We start from the raw sequence: 19353 nt of genomic DNA, 5'->3' as shown, positions 1-19353 counted from the left end.
GACGGCGCAGTTCACTTGTGCTTTTAAAAAATAGTGAAACCGGCGTGGCGGCTGCTGAGGGAGAGAGAGGGGGGACGGAAAGTGTCCAACACCATCATAGTGTGCTGATAGTTGTGCCGCTGGCCGGTGGTGGTGGGGGGGCTTTTGCCAGGGCCGTTGCGGGGGGGCGGGGGGTGGCCAGGAGGTGGGCTGTAGGGTTGGAGTGGACGGGCAAGAGCACCATTGCTGCAGCCGGCAAGGCAGCCATGCAGCTGCGCACACCGCTGACAGCCTGACCCATCAGCTGTATGGGCGTGCTCAGAACTGAGGCAGTGCTGCACTGTCAGAGGGTCAATACTGAGGGAGTGCTGCACTGTCAGAGGGTCAGTACTGAGGGATTGATGCACTGTCAGAGGCTCAGAACTGAGGCAGTGCTGCACTGTCAGAGGGTCAATACTGAGGGAGTGCTGCACTGTCAGAGGGTCAGAACTGAGGGAGTGCTGCACTGTCAGAGGGTCAGTGCTGAGGGAGCGCTGCACTGTCAGAGGGTCAGTACTGAGGGAGTGCTGCACTGTCAGAGGGTCAGTACTGAGGGAGCGCTGCACTGTCAGAGGGTCAGTACTGAGGGAGTGCTGCACTGTCAGAGGGTCAGTGCTGAGGGAGTGCTGCACTGTCAGAGGGTCAGTACTGAGGGAGTGCTGCACTGTCAGAGGGTCAGTACTGAGGGAGCGCTGCACTGTCAGAGGGTCAGTACTGAGGGAGTGCTGCACTGTCAGAGGGTCAGTGCTGAGGGAGCGCTGCACTGTCAGAGGGTCAGTACTGAGGGAGTGCTGCACTGTCAGAGGGTCAGTACTGAGGGAGTGCTGCACTGTCAGAGGGTCAGTACTGAGGGAGTGCTGCACTGTCAGAGGGTCAGTACTGAGGGAGCGCTGCACTGTCAGAGGGTCAGTACTGAGGGAGCGCCGCACTGTCAGAGGGTCAGTACTGAGGGAGTGCTGCACTGTCAGAGGGTCAGTACTGAGGGAGTGCTGCACTGTCAGAGGGTCAGTGCTGAGGGAGCGCTGCACTGTCAGAGGGTCAGTACTGAGGGAGTGCTGCACTGTCAGAGGGTCAGTACTGAGGGAGTGCTGCACTGTCAGAGGGTCAGTGCTGAGGGAGCGCTGCACTGTCAGAGGGTCAGTACTGAGGGAGTGCTGCACTGTCAGAGGGTCAGTACTGAGGGAGTGCTGCAATGTCAGAGGGTCAGTACTGAGGGAGTACTGCACTGTCAGAGGGTCAGTACTGAGGGAGTGCTGCACTGTCAGAGGGTCAGTACTGAGGGAGCGCCGCACTGTCAGAGGGTCAGTACTGAGGGAGTGCTGCACTGTCAGAGGGTCAGTACTGAGGGAGTGCTGCACTGTCAGAGGGTCCGTACTGAGGGAGTGCTGCACTGTCAGAGGGTCAGTACTGAGGGAGTGCTGCACTGTCAGAGGGTCAGTACTGAGGGAGTGCTGCACTGTCAGAGGTGTCATCTACAAGATGAAATGCTGTACCAGGTCTCTGTCTGCCGTCTCAAGTAGACATAAACAGAATCACAGAATAATAGTGCGGAGGAGGCCCTTCGGCCCACCCTGTCCATACCAGCCATCAAGTACCTATCTATTCTAACCCCATTTCCCAGCATTGGGCCTGTAGCCTTGTCTGCTGGGGCATTTCAAGTTCTCATCTAAATACTTCTTAAATGTTGCGAGGGTTCCCGCCCCTATTACCCTTTCAGGCAGCGAGTCCCAGACTCCCACCTCTGGGTGAAAAATACTTTCCTCAAATCCCCTCGAAGCCTTCTGTCCGTTACCTTAAATCTGTTATTGACCCCTCCGCTAAGGGGAAAAGTTCCTTCCTATCCACCCCATCCGTGTCCCTCATAATTTTATGTACCTCAATCAGGTCCCCCCTCAGCCTTCTCTGCTCCAGGGAAAACAACCCCAGCCTAACCAGCCTCTCTTGGCAGCTGAAACGCTCCAGAGTCACAGAGTACTACAGTGCGGAAGAGGCCCTCCGGCCCATCGAGCCTGTACTGCCGCGTGAAAGGCCCCTGACCTGTCTACCTAATCCCATTGGCCAGCACTTGGTCCATAGCCTCGAATGTTGTGACGGCCAAGTGCTCATCCAGGTACTTTGTAAAGGATGTGAGGCTCCCCCCTCTGCCCCCCTCCCAGGCCGTACGTTCCAGACCCTCACCACCCTCTGGGCAAAAAGGGTTTCCTCAAATCGCCTCCCTGAACCTCCCGTCCTCCAAGGGGCTGTTTAGCACACTGGGCTAAATCACTGGCTTTGAGAGCAGACCAAGGCAGGCCAGCAGCACGGTTCAATTCCCGTACCAGCCTCCCCGAACAGGCGCCGGAATGGGGTGACTAGGGGCTTTTCACAGTAACTTCATTTGAAGCCGACTTGTGACAATAAGCGATTTTCATTTCATTTCATTTCATCTCTCATCGAATTTGTGTCCCCTCGAAACTGACCCTTCAACTCAGGGGAAGAGCTGCTCCCTCTCCACCCTGTCCATCCCCCTCAATCTTGTCCACCTCGATCAGGTCGCCCCTCAGTCTTCTCTGCTCCAGAGAAAACAACCCCAGCCTATCCACCCTCTCTTCAGAACTTAAATGTTCCACCCCAGGCAACATCCCTGGTTCGAACCAGAACAGCTGAGTTGCCTGAACCAATATCTCTGATTATCAACCGTTTAGCTGATATGGGTTGTGGGAGCTTTGTGTTTATTGGCTGCTGTGTTTCCTCCATCCCAGCAGTAACTGTCCGTCACTGGCTGTAAATCACCCTGAGCTGGTGAACGGCCAATAGATAGGTAAGTCTTTCTTGAGGTTTGTTTGTAATAACATTAAATCTTTGTTGTGTTGCTCAGATGTAGATGAATGTGAAGAGAATTTCTGTGAGGACGGTTGTGTCAATACTCTTGGTAAATATACCTGCTACTGTGATGGAAAGCGAGGTTTAAAACTGGCGGCAGACTTGCAGAGATGTACAGTAAGACCCTTGTATTTGTTTTTAATCAGCAACTGTTAGCAAATTTCAGCTTCCAGTCACATCTCTTCCCACCCTGAATCAGTCAGAGCCCCAAATGCAGGAAGGCCCGGACAACATTCCCGCCGAGGCTGATAAGTGGCAAATAACATTTGCACCACAGACGTGCCAGACAACGATCATCTCCATACGAACATTTAAATTAGGATCAGGAGGACGCCACTCAGCCCCTCGAGCCTGCCACCCCATTCAATAGGATCGGGGCTGATCTGATTGTAACATTCCTTGCTGAACCCGATAACCTCTCACCCCCTGGTTCATCAAGAATCTATCTCGCTCTGCCTTAAAAATATTCTGCTTCCACCGCCTTTTGAGGAAGAGTTTCAGAGACTCACTGCCCTCGGAGAGAAAACATTCCTCCCCTCCTACAACAAGAGAGGATCTAACCAACTTCCCTTGACATTCAATGACATTACCATCACTGAATCCCAAACCGTCAATATCCTGGGGGTTACCATTGATCAGAAACTGAACTGGACCCAGCCATATTAATCCCCCCCCCCACAAAGCCTGTCCACCATCTACAAGGCACATGCCGGGGGTGTAATGGAATACTCCCCACTTGCCTGGATGAGTGCAGCTCCAACAACACTCAAGGAGCTTGATAGTGTTGTCGGATAGTTTGGATAGTCAGTGGGGCGTATGGGTTTAGGGGGGGAAGGTGGTGGGGGTGGTCTCACGGTGTACATGAGGGTCACACAAGAATGTGACACTGTCGATGTACACACCGCTTCGGGAGCTGAACCGATTCTTAATATTCACCCAAAAATAAACCATGAAGCTACAAAGACCAGCGAGTGGTTTGTGTCAACAAAAGCCATTGGGACACACAAATTCAGTGCTATTTTGACAAAAACAAATGGTTTCAAATATCTGTACTTTATAAAGTTTGCCATTAAAAATCCCCTTGAACTCAGCGTCTCCACGTTTCAGGAGATTTTGCCGTGTGGTTCACTGGACATTGGGAAAAATGAAGGTTCCCTGTACCTGGGAAGGTTCTTCAAAGGGATTCCCGTGATGCGGTTCAACTTCAAAAGAAAACAACAAACCAGGTGAGACATTGTTCAGTTTGAGATCTCGCTGTGGGGGAGTGTGACGGGGATCTCACTGCGGGGGACGGAGATCTCGCTGCGGGGGAGTGTGACGGGGATCTCACTGCGGGGGACGGAGATCTCGCTGCGGGGGAGTGTGACGGGGATCTCACTGCGGGGGACGGAGATCTCGCTGCGGGGGAGTGTGACGGGGATCTCACTGCGGGGGACGGAGATCTCGCTGCGGGGGAGTGTGACGGGGATCTCACTGCGGGGGATGGAGATCTCGCTGCGGGGGAGTGTGACGGGGATCTCACTGCGGGGGACGGAGATCTCGCTGCGGGGGAGTGTGACGGGGATCTCACTGCGGGGGACGGAGATCTCGCTGCGGGGGAGTGTGACGGGGATCTCACTGCGGGGGACGGAGATCTCGCTGCGGGGGAGTGTGACGGGGATCTCACTGCGGGGGACGGAGATCTCGCTGCGGGGGAGTGTGACGGGGATCTCACTGCGGGGGACGGAGATCTCGCTGCGGGGGAGTGTGACGGGGATCTCACTGCGGGGGACGGAGATCTCGCTGCGGGGGAGTGTGACGGGGATCTCACTGCGGGGGACGGAGATCTCGCTGCGGGGGAGTGTGACGGGGATCTCACTGCGGGGGACGGAGATCTCGCTGCGGGGGAGTGTGACGGGGATCTCACTGCGGGGGACGGAGATCTCGCTGCGGGGGAGTGTGACGGGGATCTCACTGCGGGGGACGGAGATCTCGCTGCGGGGGAGTGTGACGGAGATCTCACTGCGGGGGACGGAGATCTCGCTGCGGGGGAGTGTGACGGAGATCTTACTGCGGGGGAGTGTGACGGAGATCTCTCCGCGGGGGAGCGTGACGGAGATCTCGCTGCGGGGGACGGAGATCTCGCTGCGGGGGAGTGTGACGGGGATCTCACTGCGGGGGACGGAGATCTCGCTGCGGGGGAGTGTGACGGAGATCTCGCTGCGGGGGAGTGTGACGGAGATCTCGCTGCGGGGAGCGTGACGGAGATCTCCCTGCGGGGGAGTGTGACGGAGATCTCGCTGCGGGGGAGTGTGACGGGGATCTCACTGCGGGGGAGTGTGATGGAGATCTCACTGCGGGGGAGTGTGACTGAGATCTCACTGCGGGGGAGTGTGACGGAGATCTCGCTGCGGGGGAGCGTGACGGAGATCTCCCTGCGGGGGAGTGTGACGGAGATTTCGCTGCGGGGGAGTGTGACGGAGATTTTGCTACGGGGGAGTGTGACGGAGATCTCGCTGCGGGGGAGTGTGACTGAGATCTCACTGCGGGGGAGTGTGACTGAGATCTCGCTGCGGGGGAGTGTGACGGAGATTTCGCTGCGGGGGAGTGTGACGGAGATCTCACTGCGGGGGAGTGTGACTGAGATCTCACTGCGGGGGAGTGTGACGGAGATCTCTCCGCGGGGGAGCGTGACGGAGATCTCGCTGCGGGGGAGTGTGATGGAGATCTCGCTGCGGGGGAGTGTGACGGAGATCTCTCTGCGGGGGAGTGTGACGGAGATCTCGCTGCGGGGGAATGTGACGGAGATCTCACTGCGGGGGAGTGTGACGGAGATCTCGCTGCGGGGGAGCGTGACGGAGATCTCACTACGGGGGAGTGTGACGGAGATTTCGCTGCGGGGGAGTGTGACGGAGATCTCACTGCGGGGGAGTGTGACGGAGATCTCACTGCGGGGGAGTGTGACGGAGATCTCACTGCGGGGGAGTGTGACGGAGATTTCACTGCGGGGGAGTGTGACGGAGATCTCACTGCGGGGGAGTGTGATGGAGATCTCGCTGCGGGGGAGTGTGACTGAGATTTTGCTACGGGGGAGTGTGATGGAGATCTCACTGCGGGGGAGTGTGACTGAGATCTCACTGCGGGGGAGTGTGATGGAGATCTCACTGCGGGGGAGTGTGACGGAGATTTTGCTACGGGGGAGTGTAATGGAGATCTCGCTGCGGGGGAGTGTGACTGAGATCTCACTGCGGGGGAGTGTGATGGAGATCTCACTGCGGGGGAGTGTGACGGAGATCTCTCCGCGGGGGAGTGTGACGGAGATTTCGCTGCGGGGGAGTGTGACGGAGATCTCACTGCGGGGGAGTGTGACGGAGATCTCACTGCGGGGGAGTGTGACGGAGATTTCACTGCGGGGGAGTGTGACGGAGATCTCACTGCGGGGGAATGTGATGGAGATCTCGCTGCGGGGGAGTGTGACGGAGATTTTGCTACGGGGGAGTGTGATGGAGATCTCACTGCGGGGGAGTGTGACTGAGATCTCACTGCGGGGGAGTGTGATGGAGATCTCACTGCGGGGGAGTGTGACGGAGATTTTGCTACGGGGGAGTGTAATGGAGATCTCGCTGTGGGGGAGTGTGACTGAGATCTCACTGCGGGGGAGTGTGACTGAGATCTCACTGCGGGGGAGTGTGACGGAGATCTCTCCGCGGGGGAGCGTGACGGAGATCTCGCTGCGGGGGAGTGTGATGGAGATCTCGCTGCGGGGGAGTGTGACGGAGATCTCTCTGCGGGGGAGTGTGACGGAGATCTCGCTGCGGGGGAATGTGACGGAGATCTCACTGCGGGGGAGTGTGACGGAGATCTCGCTGCGGGGGAGCGTGACGGAGATCTCTCTACGGGGGAGTGTGACGGAGATTTCGCTGCGGGGGAGTGTGACGGAGATCTCACTGCGGGGGAGTGTGACGGAGATCTCACTGCGGGGGAGTGTGACGGAGATTTCACTGCGGGGGAGTGTGACGGAGATCTCACTGCGGGGGAGTGTGATGGAGATCGCGCTGCGGGGGAGTGTGACGGAGATTTTGCTACGGGGGAGTGTGATGGAGATCTCACTGCGGGGGAGTGTGACTGAGATCTCACTGCGGGGGAGTGTGATGGAGATCTCACTGCGGGGGAGTGTGACGGAGATTTTGCTACGGGGGAGTGTAATGGAAATCTCGCTGCGGGGGAGTGTGACTGAGATCTCACTGCGAGGGAGTGTGATGGAGATCTCACTGCGGGGGAGTGTGACGGAGATCTCACTGCGGGTGAGTGTGACGGAGATCTCACTGCGGGGGAGTGTGACGGAGATCTCGCTGCGGGGGAGCGTAACAGAGATCTCCCTGCGGGGGACTGTGACGGAGATTTCGCTGCGGGGGAGTGTGACGGAGATTTCGCTGCGGGGGAGTGTGACGGAGATTTCGCTGCGGGGGAGTGTGACGGAGATTTCGCTGCAGGGGAGTGTGATGGAGATCTCATTGTGCCGGAGTGTGACGGAGACTTCGCTGCGGGGGAGTGTGACGGAGATCTCACTGCGGGGGAGTGTGACGGAGATCTCACTGCGGGGGAGTGTGACGGAGATCTCGCTGCGGGGGAGTGTGACAGAGATTTCGCTGCGGAGGAGTGTGACGGAGATTTCGCTGCGGGGGAGTGTGACTGAGATCTCACTGCGGGGGAGTGTGACGGAGATCTCACTGCGGGGGAGTGTGACGGAGATCTCACTGCGGGGGAGTGTGACGGAGATCTCACTGCGGGGGAGTGTGACGGAGATCTCACTGCGGGGGAGTGTAATGGAGACCTCACTGCGGGGGAGTGTGACTGAGATCTCACTGCGGGGGAGTGTGACGGAGGTTTCACTGCGGGGGACTGTGACGGAGATCTCGCTGCGGGGGAGTGTGACGGAGATCTCACTGCGGGGGACGGAGATCTCACTGCGGAGGAATGTGACAGGGATCTCACTGCGGGGGAGTGTGACGGAGATCTCACTGCGGGGGAGCGTGACGGAGATCTCACTGCGGGGGAGTGTGACGGAGATTTCGCTGCTGGGGAGTTTGACGGAGATCTCACTGCGGGGGAGTGTGACGGAGATCTCACTGCGGGGGACGGAGATCTCGCTGCGGGGGAGTGTGACGGAGATCTCACTGCGGGGGACGGAGATCTCGCTGCGGGGGAGTGTGACGGAGATCTCACTGCGGGGGTGTGTGACGGAGATCTCTCCGCGGGGAGCGTGACGGAGATCTCGCTGCGGGGGACGGAGATCTTGCTGCGGGGGAGTGTGACGGGGATCTCACTGCGGGGGACGGAGATCTCGCTGCGGGGGTGTGTGACGGAGATCTCTCCGCGGGGAGCGTGACGGAGATCTCGCTGCGGGGGACGGAGATCTTGCTGCGGGGGAGTGTGACGGGGATCTCACTGCGGGGGACGGAGATCTCGCTGCGGGGGAGTGTGACGGAGATCTCGCTGCGGGGGAGTGTGACGGAGATCTCGCTGCGGGGGAGCGTGACGGAGATCTCTCTGCGGGGGAGTGTGACGGAGATCTCGCTGCGGGGGAGTGTGACGGGGATCTCACTGCGGGGGAGTGTGATGGAGATCTCACTGCGGGGGAGTGTGACTGAGATCTCACTGCGGGGGAGTGTGACGGAGATCTCGCTGCGGGGGAGCGTGACGGAGATCTCCCTGCGGGGGAGTGTGACGGAGATTTCGCTGCGGGGGAGTGTGACGGAGATTTTGCTACGGGGGAGTGTGACGGAGATCTCGCTGCGGGGGAGTGTGACTGAGATCTCACTGCGGGAGAGTGTGACTGAGATCTCGCTGCGGGGGAGTGTGACGGAGATTCCGTTCCGGGGAGTGTGACGGAGATCTCACTGCGGGGGAGTGTGACTGAGATCTCACTGCGGGGGAGTGTGACGGAGATCTCACTGCGGGGGAGTGTGACGGAGATCTCTCCGCGGGGGAGCGTGACGGAGATCTCGCTGCGGGGGAGTGTGATGGAGATCTCGCTGCGGGGGAGTGTGACGGAGATCTCTCTGCGGGGGAGTGTGACGGAGATCTCGCTGCGGGGGAATGTGACGGAGATCTCACTGCGGGGGAGTGTGACGGAGATCTCGCTGCGGGGGAGCGTGACGGAGATCTCACTACGGGGGAGTGTGACGGAGATCTCGCTGCGGGGGAGTGTGACGGAGATCTCACTGCGGGGGAGTGTGACGGAGATCTCACTGCGGGGGAGTGTGACGGAGATCTCACTGCGGGGGAGTGTGACGGAGATTTCACTGCGGGGGAGTGTGACGGAGATCTCACTGCGGGGGAGTGTGATGGAGATCTCGCTGCGAGGGAGTGTGACGGAGATTTTGCTACGGGGGAGTGTGATGGAGATCTCACTGCGAGGGAGTGTGACTGAGATCTCACTGCGGGGGAGTGTGATGGAGATCTCACTGCGGGGGAGTGTGACGGAGATTTTGCTACGGGGGAGTGTGATGGAGATCTCGCTGCGGGGGAGTGTGACTGAGATCTCACTGCCGGGGAGTGTGATGGAGATCTCACTGCGGGGGAGTGTGACGGAGATCTCACTGCGGGTGAGTGTGACGGAGATTTCACTGCGGGGGAGTGTGACGGAGATCTCGCTGCGGGGGAGCGTAACAGAGATCTCCCTGCGGGGGAGTGTGACGGAGATTTCGCTGCGGGGGAGTGTGACGGAGATTTCGCTGCGGGGGAGTGTGACGGAGATTTCGCTGCGGGGGAGTGTGACGGATATTTCGCTGCAGGGGAGTGTGATGGAGATCTCACTGCGAGGGAGTGTGACGGAGATTTCGCTGCGGGGGAGTGTGATGGAGATCTCATTGTGCCGGAGTGTGACGGAGACTTCGCTGCGGGGGAGTGTGACGGAGATCTCACTGCGGGGGAGTGTGACGCAGATCTCACTGCGGGGGAGTGTGACGGAGATCTCGCTGCGGGGGAGCGTGACGGAGATTTCGCTGCGGAGGAGTGTGACGGAGATTTCGCTGCGGAGGAGTGTGACGGAGATTTCGCTGCGGGGGAGTGTGACTGAGATCTCACTGCGGGGGAGTGTGACGGAGATCTCACTGCGGGGGAGTGTGACGGAGATCTCACTGCGGGGGAGTGTGACGGAGATCTCACTGCGGGGGAGTGTGACGGAGATCTCACTGCGGGGGAGTGTGATGGAGACCTCACTGCGGGGGAGTGTGACTGAGATCTCACTGCGGGGGAGTGTGACGGAGGTTTCACTGCGGGGGAGTGTGACGGAGATCTCGCTGCGGGGGAGTGTGACGGAGATCTCACTGCGGGGGACGGAGATCTCACTGCGGAGGAATGTGACAGGGATCTCACTGCGGGGGAGTGTGACGGAGATCTCACTGCGGGGGAGTGTGACGGGGATCTCGCTGCGGGGGAGTGTGACGGAGATCTCGCTGCGGGGGAGCGTGACGGAGATCTCACTGCGGGGGAGTGTGACGGAGATTTCGCTGCTGGGGAGTTTGACGGAGATCTCACTGCGGGGGAGTGTGACGGAGATCTCACTGCGGGGGAGTGTGACGGAGATCTCACTGCGGGGGAATGTGACGGAGATCTCACTGCGGGGGAGTGTGACGGAAATCTCACTGCGGGGGAATGTGACGGGGATCTCACTGCGGGGGAGTGTGACGGAGATCTCACTGCGGGGGAGTGTGACGGGGATCTCGCTGCGGGGGAGTGTGACGGAGATTTCGCTGCGGGGGAGTGTGACGGAGATTTCGCTGCGGGGGAGTGTGACGGAGATCTCACTGCGGGGGAGTGTGACGGAGATCTCACTGCGGGGGAGCGTGACGGAGATCTCACTGCGGGGGAGTGTGACGGAGATCTCACTGCGGGGGAGTGTGATGGAGACCTCACTGCGGGGGAGTGTGACTGAGATCTCACTGCGGGGGAGTGTGACGGAGGTTTCACTGCGGGGGAGTGTGACGGAGATCTCGCTGCGGGGGAGTGTGACGGAGATCTCACTGCGGGGGACGGAGATCTCACTGCGGAGGAATGTGACAGGGATCTCACTGCGGGGGATTGTGACGGAGATCTCACTGCGGGGGAGTGTGACGGGGATCTCGCTGCGGGGGAGTGTGACGGAGATCTCGCTGCGGGGGAGCGTGACGGAGATCTCACTGCGGGGGAGTGTGACGGAGATTTCGCTGCTGGGGAGTTTGACGGAGATCTCACTGCGGGGGAGTGTGACGGAGATCTCACTGCGGGGGAGTGTGACGGAGATCTCACTGCGGGGGAGTGTGACGGAGATCTCACTGCGGGGGAGTGTGACGGAGATCTCACTGCGGGGGAGTATGACGGAGATCTCACTGCGGGGGAATGTGACGGGGATCTCACTGCGGGGGAGTGTGACGGAGATCTCACTGCGAGGGAGTGTGACGGAGATTTTGCTACGGGGGAGTGTGATGGAGATCTCGCTGCGGGGGAGTGTGACTGAGATCTCACTGCCGGGGAGTGTGATGGAGATCTCACTGCGGGGGAGTGTGACGGAGATCTCACTGCGGGTGAGTGTGACGGAGATTTCACTGCGGGGGAGTGTGACGGACATCTCGCTGCGGGGGAGCGTAACAGAGATCTCCCTGCGGGGGAGTGTGACGGAGATTTCGCTGCGGGGGAGTGTGACGGAGATTTCGCTGCGGGGGAGTGTGACGGAGATTTCGCTGCGGGGGAGTGTGACGGATATTTCGCTGCAGGGGAGTGTGATGGAGATCTCACTGCGAGGGAGTGTGACGGAGATTTCGCTGCGGGGGAGTGTGATGGAGATCTCATTGTGCCGGAGTGTGACGGAGACTTCGCTGCGGGGGAGTGTGACGGAGATCTCACTGCGGGGGAGTGTGACGCAGATCTCACTGCGGGGGAGTGTGACGGAGATCTCGCTGCGGGGGAGCGTGACGGAGATTTCGCTGCGGAGGAGTGTGACGGAGATTTCGCTGCGGAGGAGTGTGACGGAGATTTCGCTGCGGTGGAGTGTGACTGAGATCTCACTGCGGGGGAGTGTGACGGAGATCTCACTGCGGGGGAGTGTGACGGAGATCTCACTGCGGGGGAGTGTGACGGAGATCTCACTGCGGGGGAGTGTGACGGAGATCTCACTGCGGGGGAGTGTGATGGAGACCTCACTGCGGGGGAGTGTGACTGAGATCTCACTGCGGGGGAGTGTGACGGAGGTTTCACTGCGGGGGAGTGTGACGGAGATCTCGCTGCGGGGGAGTGTGACGGAGATCTCACTGCGGGGGACGGAGATCTCACTGCGGAGGAATGTGACAGGGATCTCACTGCGGGGGAGTGTGACGGAGATCTCACTGCGGGGGAGTGTGACGGGGATCTCGCTGCGGGGGAGTGTGACGGAGATCTCGCTGCGGGGGAGCGTGACGGAGATCTCACTGCGGGGGAGTGTGACGGAGATTTCGCTGCTGGGGAGTTTGACGGAGATCTCACTGCGGGGGAGTGTGACGGAGATCTCACTGCGGGGGAGTGTGACGGAGATCTCACTGCGGGGGAATGTGACGGAGATCTCACTGCGGGGGAGTGTGAAGGAAATCTCACTGCGGGGGAATGTGACGGGGATCTCACTGCGGGGGAGTGTGACGGAGATCTCAGTGCGGGGGAGTGTGACGGGGATCTCGCTGCGGGGGAGTGTGACGGAGATTTCGCTGCGGGGGAGTGTGACGGAGATCTCGCTGCGGGGGAGTGTGACGGAGATCTCACTGCGGGGGAGTGTGACGGAGATCTCACTGCGGGGGAGCGTGACGGAGATCTCACTGCGGGGGAGTGTGACGGAGATCTCACTGCGGGGGAGTGTGATGGAGACCTCACTGCGGGGGAGTGTGACTGAGATCTCACTGCGGGGGAGTGTGACGGAGGTTTCACTGCGGGGGAGTGTGACGGAGATCTCGCTGCGGGGGAGTGTGACGGAGATCTCACTGCGGGGGACGGAGATCTCACTGCGGAGGAATGTGACAGGGATCTCACTGCGGGGGATTGTGACGGAGATCTCACTGCGGGGGAGTGTGACGGGGATCTCGCTGCGGGGGAGTGTGACGGAGATCTCGCTGCGGGGGAGCGTGACGGAGATCTCACTGCGGGGGAGTGTGACGGAGATTTCGCTGCTGGGGAGTTTGACGGAGATCTCACTGCGGGGGAGTGTGACGGAGATCTCACTGCGGGGGAGTGTGACGGAGATCTCACTGCGGGGGAGTGTGACGGAGATCTCACTGCGGGGGAGTGTGACGGAGATCTCACTGCGGGGGAGTATGACGGAGATCTCACTGCGGGGGAATGTGACGGGGATCTCACTGCGGGGGAGTGTGACGGAGATCTCACTGCGGGGGAGTGTGACGGAGGTTTCACTGCGGGGGAGTGTGACGGGGATCTCGCTGCGGGGGAGTGTGACGGAGATTTCGCTGCGGGGGAGTGTGACGGAGATTTCGCTGCGGGGGAGTGTGACGGAGATCTCACTGCGGGGGAGTGTGATGGAGATCTCACTGCGGGGGAGTGTGACGGAGATCTCTCTGCGGGGGAGTGTGACGGAGATTTCGCTGCGGGGGAGTTTGACGGAGATCTCTCCGCGGGGGAGTGTGATGACGATTTCGCTGCGGGGGAGTTTAACGGAGATCTCACTGCGGGGAACGTGATGGAGATTTCGCTGGGGGGGGGGAATGTGACGGAGATTTCACTGCGGGGAGTGTGACGGAGATTTTGCTAGGGGGAGAATGTGACGGAGATTTCGCTGCGGGGGAGTGTGACGACGATTTCGCTGCTGGGGAGTTTGACGGAGATCTCGCTGCGGGGGAGTGTGACGGAGATTTTGCTCGGGGGAGAATGTGACGGAGATCTCACTGCGGGGGAGTGTGACGGAGATCTCACTGCGGGGGAGTTTGACGGAGATCTCGCTGCGGGGGAGTGTGACGGAGATTTTGCTAGGGGGAGAATGTGACGGAGATCTCACTGCGGGGGAGTGTGACGGAGATCTCACTGCGGGGGAGTGTGACGGAGATCTCACTGCGGGGGAGTGTGACGGAGATCTCTCTGCTGGGGAGTTTGACGGAGATCTCGCTGCGGGGGAGTGTGACGGAGATTTTGCTAGGGGGAGAATGTGACGGAGATCTCACTGCGGGGGAGTGTGACGGAGATCTCTCCGCGGGGGAGTGTGACGGAGATCTCACTGCGGGGGACGGAGATCTCACTGCGGGGGAGTGTGACGGGGATCTCTCCGCGGGGGAGTGTGACGGAAGGGAATGTAACCTTAAAACGGAGCCAGGCCGTTCATGGGCGATGTCCGGAAGCACGTCTGTCACGGAATGGGAGTGGAAACCTGGAACTCTGTCCAGCCCCCCGCTGAACCGTTGATGCTGAGGGTCACTTGACAAGTTCCATACTGAGATTGATGATTTTTATAAAAGCCATTGTGTGTGGATGTCGGAATCTGAAACAAGGGCAGGATTCTGCGTTTGGGTTTTGACGCGTTCGTGTTCCTGTCGGGGGCGTTAATCAGTAAACGAGACAGGACCTGCAAATGGGTCAGCACGAATTCTGAGTAATTCCCGGCCTAGCGGGCACTCTAACCGCTGGGGCTGGGGTTAGCCCTAAAGAGCCTGTCAGCTGGAGCTGTTTTTAGATCATAGAATTTACAGTGCAGAGGAAGGCCATTCGGCCCATCGAGTCTGCACCGGCCCTTGGAAAGAACTCCACTTAAGGGCTCCACTTACCACACACTCGCTATAGCCACCAAGACGGCTCAGAGAAGACCTGCCCCCCCAGGTTGGGAGTCCGAGGTGGACCCACAGCTCCGTGCCAGTGAGGAGAGGAGGGAGGCCGTCTTCCCCAGGGTGGGCCGCAGACTCAAGCCCACCCTCCTGAACAGTGCCTGGGGGCTGCAGTCAGCGCTGCCAGTCTCACCGGGAAGAGACAGCTGGTGATCCTGAGGGTGGGGTCACTGTGAGGCCTCTGCCCTGAGAGGGGCAGAGAACCAGGGAGGGTTCCAAGGGCCACGGTGCCGGTGTCTCTGGTTGGGGGGGAGCTCTGCTGATTCCCTGCTTCCTCTGCAATGGGGCAGCGCTTCTGAGGAGCGGCAACACCTGGTGGGCCCCTGATTGCGCTTGGCCACGCCCATCCCCTTGACGATACAGCTGGGGTCTGAGGGTGTCCAGAGGGGCGGCCTGGGGGGCTCCCAGATGACCAGAGGCTCTCTGAGCGTTTACAGGACACAGGCAGCGCCCAGCAGTGTGAGCAGCACCCAGCAGTGTGAGCACCCAGCAGTGTGAGCAGCACCCAGCAGTGTGAGCACCCAGCAGTGTGAGCAGCACCCAGCAGTGTGAGCAGCACCCAGCAGTGTGAGCAGCACCCAGCAGTGTGAGCAGCACCCAGCAGTGTGAGCAGCACCCAGCAGTGTGAGCACCCAGCAGTGTGAGCAGCACCCAGCAGTGTGAGCAGCACCCAGCAGTGTGAGCAGCACCCAGCAGTGTGAGCAGCACCCAGCAGTGAGAGCAGCACCCAGCAGTGTGAGCGCCCAGCAGTGTGAGCAGCACCCAGCAGTGTGAGCAGCACCCAGCATGTGAGCAGCACCCAGCAGTGTGAGCAGCACCCAGCAGTGTGAGCAGCACCCAGCAGTGTGAGCACCCAGCAGTGTGAGCACCCAGCAGTGTGAGCAGCACCCAGCAGTGTGAGCAGCACCCAGCAGTGTGAGCAGCACCCAGCAGTGTGAGCAGCACCCAGCAGTGAGAGCAGCACCCAGCAGTGTGAGCAGCGCCCAGCAGTGTGAGCAGCGCCCAGCAGTGTGTGCAGCACCCAGCAGTGTGTGCAGCACCCAGCAGTGTGAGCAGCACCCAGCAGTGTGAGCAGCACCCAGCAGTGTGAGCAGCACCCAGCAGTGTGAGCAGCACCCAGCAGTGTGAGCAGCACCCAGCAGTGTGAGCAGCACCCAGCAGTGTGAGCAGCACCCAGCAGTGAGAGCAGCACCCAGCAGTGTGAGCGCCCAGCAGTGTGAGCAGCACCCAGCAGTGTGAGCAGCACCCAGCAGTGTGAGCAGCACCCAGCAGTGTGAGCACCCAGCAGTGAGCACCCAGCAGTGTGAGCACCCAGCAGTGTGAGCAGCACCCAGCAGTGTGAGCAGCACCCAGCAGTGTGAGCAGCACCCAGCAGTGTGAGCACCCAGCAGTGTGAGCAGCGCCCAGCAGTGTGAGCAGCGCCCAGCAGTGTGAGCAGCGCCCAGCAGTGTGAGCAGCACCCAGCAGTGTGAGCGCCCAGCAGTGTGAGCAGCGCCCAGCAGTGTGAGCAGCACCCAGCAGTGTGAGCAGCACCCAGCAGTGTGAGCACCCAGCAGTGTGAGCACCAAGCAGTGTGAGCACCAACCAGTGTGAGCGCCCAGCAGTGTGTGCAGCACCCAGCAGTGTGAGCAGCACCCAGCAGTGTGAGCAGCACCCAGCAGTGTGAGCACCCAGCAGTGTGAGCACCCAGCAGTGTGAGCACCCAGCAGTGTGAGCAGCACCCAGCAGTGTGAGCAGCACCCAGCAGTGTGAGCGCCCAGCAGTGTGAGCAGCACCCAGCAGTGTGAGCACCCAGCAGTGTGAGCACCCAGCAGTGTGAGCACCCAGCAGTGTGAGCACCCAGCAGTGTGAGCAGCACCCAGCAGTGTGAGCAGCACCCAGCAGTGTGAGCACCCAGCAGTGTGAGCACCCAGCAGTGTGAGCACCCAGCAGTGTGAGCAGCACCCAGCAGTGTGAGCAGCACCCAGCAGTGTGAGCACCCAGCAGTGTGAGCAGCACCCAGCAGTGTGAGCAGCACCCAGCAGTGTGAGCAGCGCCCGGCAGTGTGAGCAGCACCCAGCAGTGTGAGCACCCAGCAGTGTGAGCAGCGCCCAGCAGTGTGAGCAGCACCCAGCAGTGTGAGCGCCCAGCAGTGTGAGCAGCGCCCAGCAGTGTGAGCAGCGCCCAGCAGTGTGAGCAGCACCCAGCAGTGTGAACAGCACCCAGCAGTGTGAGCAGCACCCAGCAGTGTCAGCACCCAGCAGTGTGAGCAGCACCCAGCAGTGTGAGCAGCACCCAGCAGTGTGAGCAGCACCCAGCAGTGTGAGCACCCAGCAGTGTGAGCAGCATCCAGCAGTGTGAGCAGCACCCAGCAGTGTGAGCAGCACCCAGCAGTGTGAGCAGCACCCAGCAGTGTGAGCACCCAGCAGTGTGAGCAGCACCCAGCAGTGTGAACAGCACCCAGCAGTGTGAGCACCCAGCAGTGTGAGCAGCACCCAGCAGTGTGAGCAGCACCCAGAAGTGTGAGCAGCACCCAGCAGTGTGAACAGCACCCAGCAGTGTGAGCACCCAGCAGTGTGAGCAGCACCCAGCAGTGTGAGCAGCACCCAGCAGTGTGAGCAGCACCCAGCAGTGTGAGCAGCACTCAGCAGTGTGAGCAGCACCAAGCAGTGTGAGCAGCACCCAGCAGTGTGAGCAGCGCCCAGCAGTGTGAGCAGCACTCAGCAGTGTGAGCAGCGCCCAGCAGTGTGAGCAGCACCCAGCAGTCTGAGCAGCACCCAGCAGTGTGAGCACCCAGCAGTGTGAGCAGCACCCAGCAGTGTGAGCACCCAGCAGTGTGAGCAGCACTCAGCAGTGTGAGCGCCCAGCAGTGTGAGCAGCACCCAGCAGTGTGAACAGCACCCAGCAGTGTGAGCAGCTCCCAGCTGTGTGAGCAGCACCCAGCAGTGTGAGCAGCACCCAGCAGTGTGAGCAGCACCCAGCAGTGTGAGCGCCCAGCAGTGTGAGCAGCACTCAGCAGTGTGAGCAGCACCCAGCAGTGTGAGCACCCAGCAGTGTGAGCAGCACCCAGCAGTGTGAGCAGCGCCCAGCAGTGTGAGCAGCGCCCAGCAGAGTGAGCAGCGCCCAGCAGTGTGAGCAGCACCCAGCAGTGTGAGCACCCAGCAGTGTGAGCAGCACCCAGCAGTGTGAGCACCCAGCTGTGTGAGCAGCACCCAGCAGTGTGAGCGCCCAGCAGTGTGAGTGACGAATGTGATATAAAATAGTTACTTTAGAGATACTAGTTAATGTAATGTAGAAATAAGCCACTTTGATTTTTGCAGTTAGGGACAAAGGAATTTGGGACCGCATGGAAAAAGCAGGAAGAGGTGTGTCTATAAGAGTGAGGATGCATTGATAGGGGCCAGAGAAAGGGATTGGAAGTGAGCCAATCAGAATGGATTAAACAGGTCAGGAGGGACCTAGGCTGACCTATGTCCGTCGAGTATGTGAAACTTGATACCATTTGAACTGATTTTGCAGAGATTCCTTTGTCTGTTAGTTCAGTCGTTTTCTGGAGTGTAAGAGGCAGGACGTCCTGTTACATTCTGTAAGATGGTTAAGCTTGCAAGCTAAATAAATAACTTCTGTTTACGTGCGAATCCGTCTCAACTTTTATTGAGGCCAGACTGACAGAGAAAGAAAATAGGAGATCAACATTTGGTGCCGAAACCCGGGATTTCTCTGGGCGATCCTGTTCCAACTGCGAAATCAGAATTAGACTGATTATGAACAGGAGGACGGGAACAAAGGGCCCTCAATGTAGAAATGGAAAACGACCAGCATTGATTGTTCCCCTCTTCTTATCGTCTGATTAGTCTGGTCACTCGCGGTTGGCACAGAAAGACCGCCTCGACGAAATCACAGGTCAGTCTGGGGATTAGCACTTTAATTGATGGGATTTCATATTGTTGTTTCGGCTTGGGTTAGGGTTTTGGGCTGATGTGACTTTAAATAATAAAGGTTCAGTCTATTATTGGGGTTCAGAGGCTGATGTGACTTTAAATAATAAAGGTTCAGTCTATTATTGGGGTTCAGAGGCTGATGTGACTTTAAATAATAAAGGTTCAGTCTATTATCGGGGTTCAGAGGCTGATGTGACTTTAAATAATAAAGGTTCAGTCTATTATCGGGGTTCAGAGGCTGATGTGACTTTAAATAATAAAGGTTCAGTCTATTATCGGGGTTCAGAGGCTGATGTGACTTAAATAAATGGGGGTTCAGTCCAGTATAACTGTTTTTAAATCTGAAGATGGTTCAACTCTATGTGTGAGTGTTTTAAATATATAGTTGATTAAGCTAAAATTGTCTCCTTGGACTGTAAAGTTCCGAGGTCTAGTTGAGATTGTGAGGTTGAAGCAGAAGTCTCTCAAAGGGTTAACAGCAGCAGGCGGAGTTGAAAACAGACAGTGCTTCTCACTCAGGCCTTGAGATAACAGTCTGCAGTGTAATCGGATACCTTTCCTTTGAGTCAGTGAACACCAGCAAAGTTACGTTTTGAATTAATTAAAGGAAACCAGTGGGTTTCTCCACCTCTTTGATAAAAGTTATTATTTTCGAAAGCAATTGATTGAAATTGCCAGAATCTTAAATTTTACTTACTTGAAATAAGGTTTATCTCATTTTATCTGGAGATTAATAGAAACTTAAA

The 19353-nt window shown here is 58.8% G+C and overlaps 1 protein-coding gene across 1 annotated transcript in view; it reads left to right on the top strand.

The window, feature by feature from the left end:
* LOC140391491 (vitamin K-dependent protein S-like) overlaps positions 1 to 19353 on the top strand; it is a 72623-nt gene that overhangs the window by 21685 nt on the left and 31585 nt on the right. The window contains exons 8-9 of the mRNA XM_072476013.1: positions 2876 to 2997; positions 3988 to 4106. Of these exons, the coding sequence (XP_072332114.1) occupies positions 2876 to 2997; positions 3988 to 4106 (241 nt within the window). The remainder of the gene's footprint in view (positions 1 to 2875; positions 2998 to 3987; positions 4107 to 19353) is intronic.

The sequence above is a fragment of the Scyliorhinus torazame genome, chromosome 15 (assembly GCF_047496885.1).
Source record: "Scyliorhinus torazame isolate Kashiwa2021f chromosome 15, sScyTor2.1, whole genome shotgun sequence".
Classification (NCBI taxonomy): Eukaryota; Metazoa; Chordata; class Chondrichthyes; order Carcharhiniformes; family Scyliorhinidae; genus Scyliorhinus; species Scyliorhinus torazame.
This window is presented reverse-complemented; position numbering and strand designations above follow the sequence as displayed.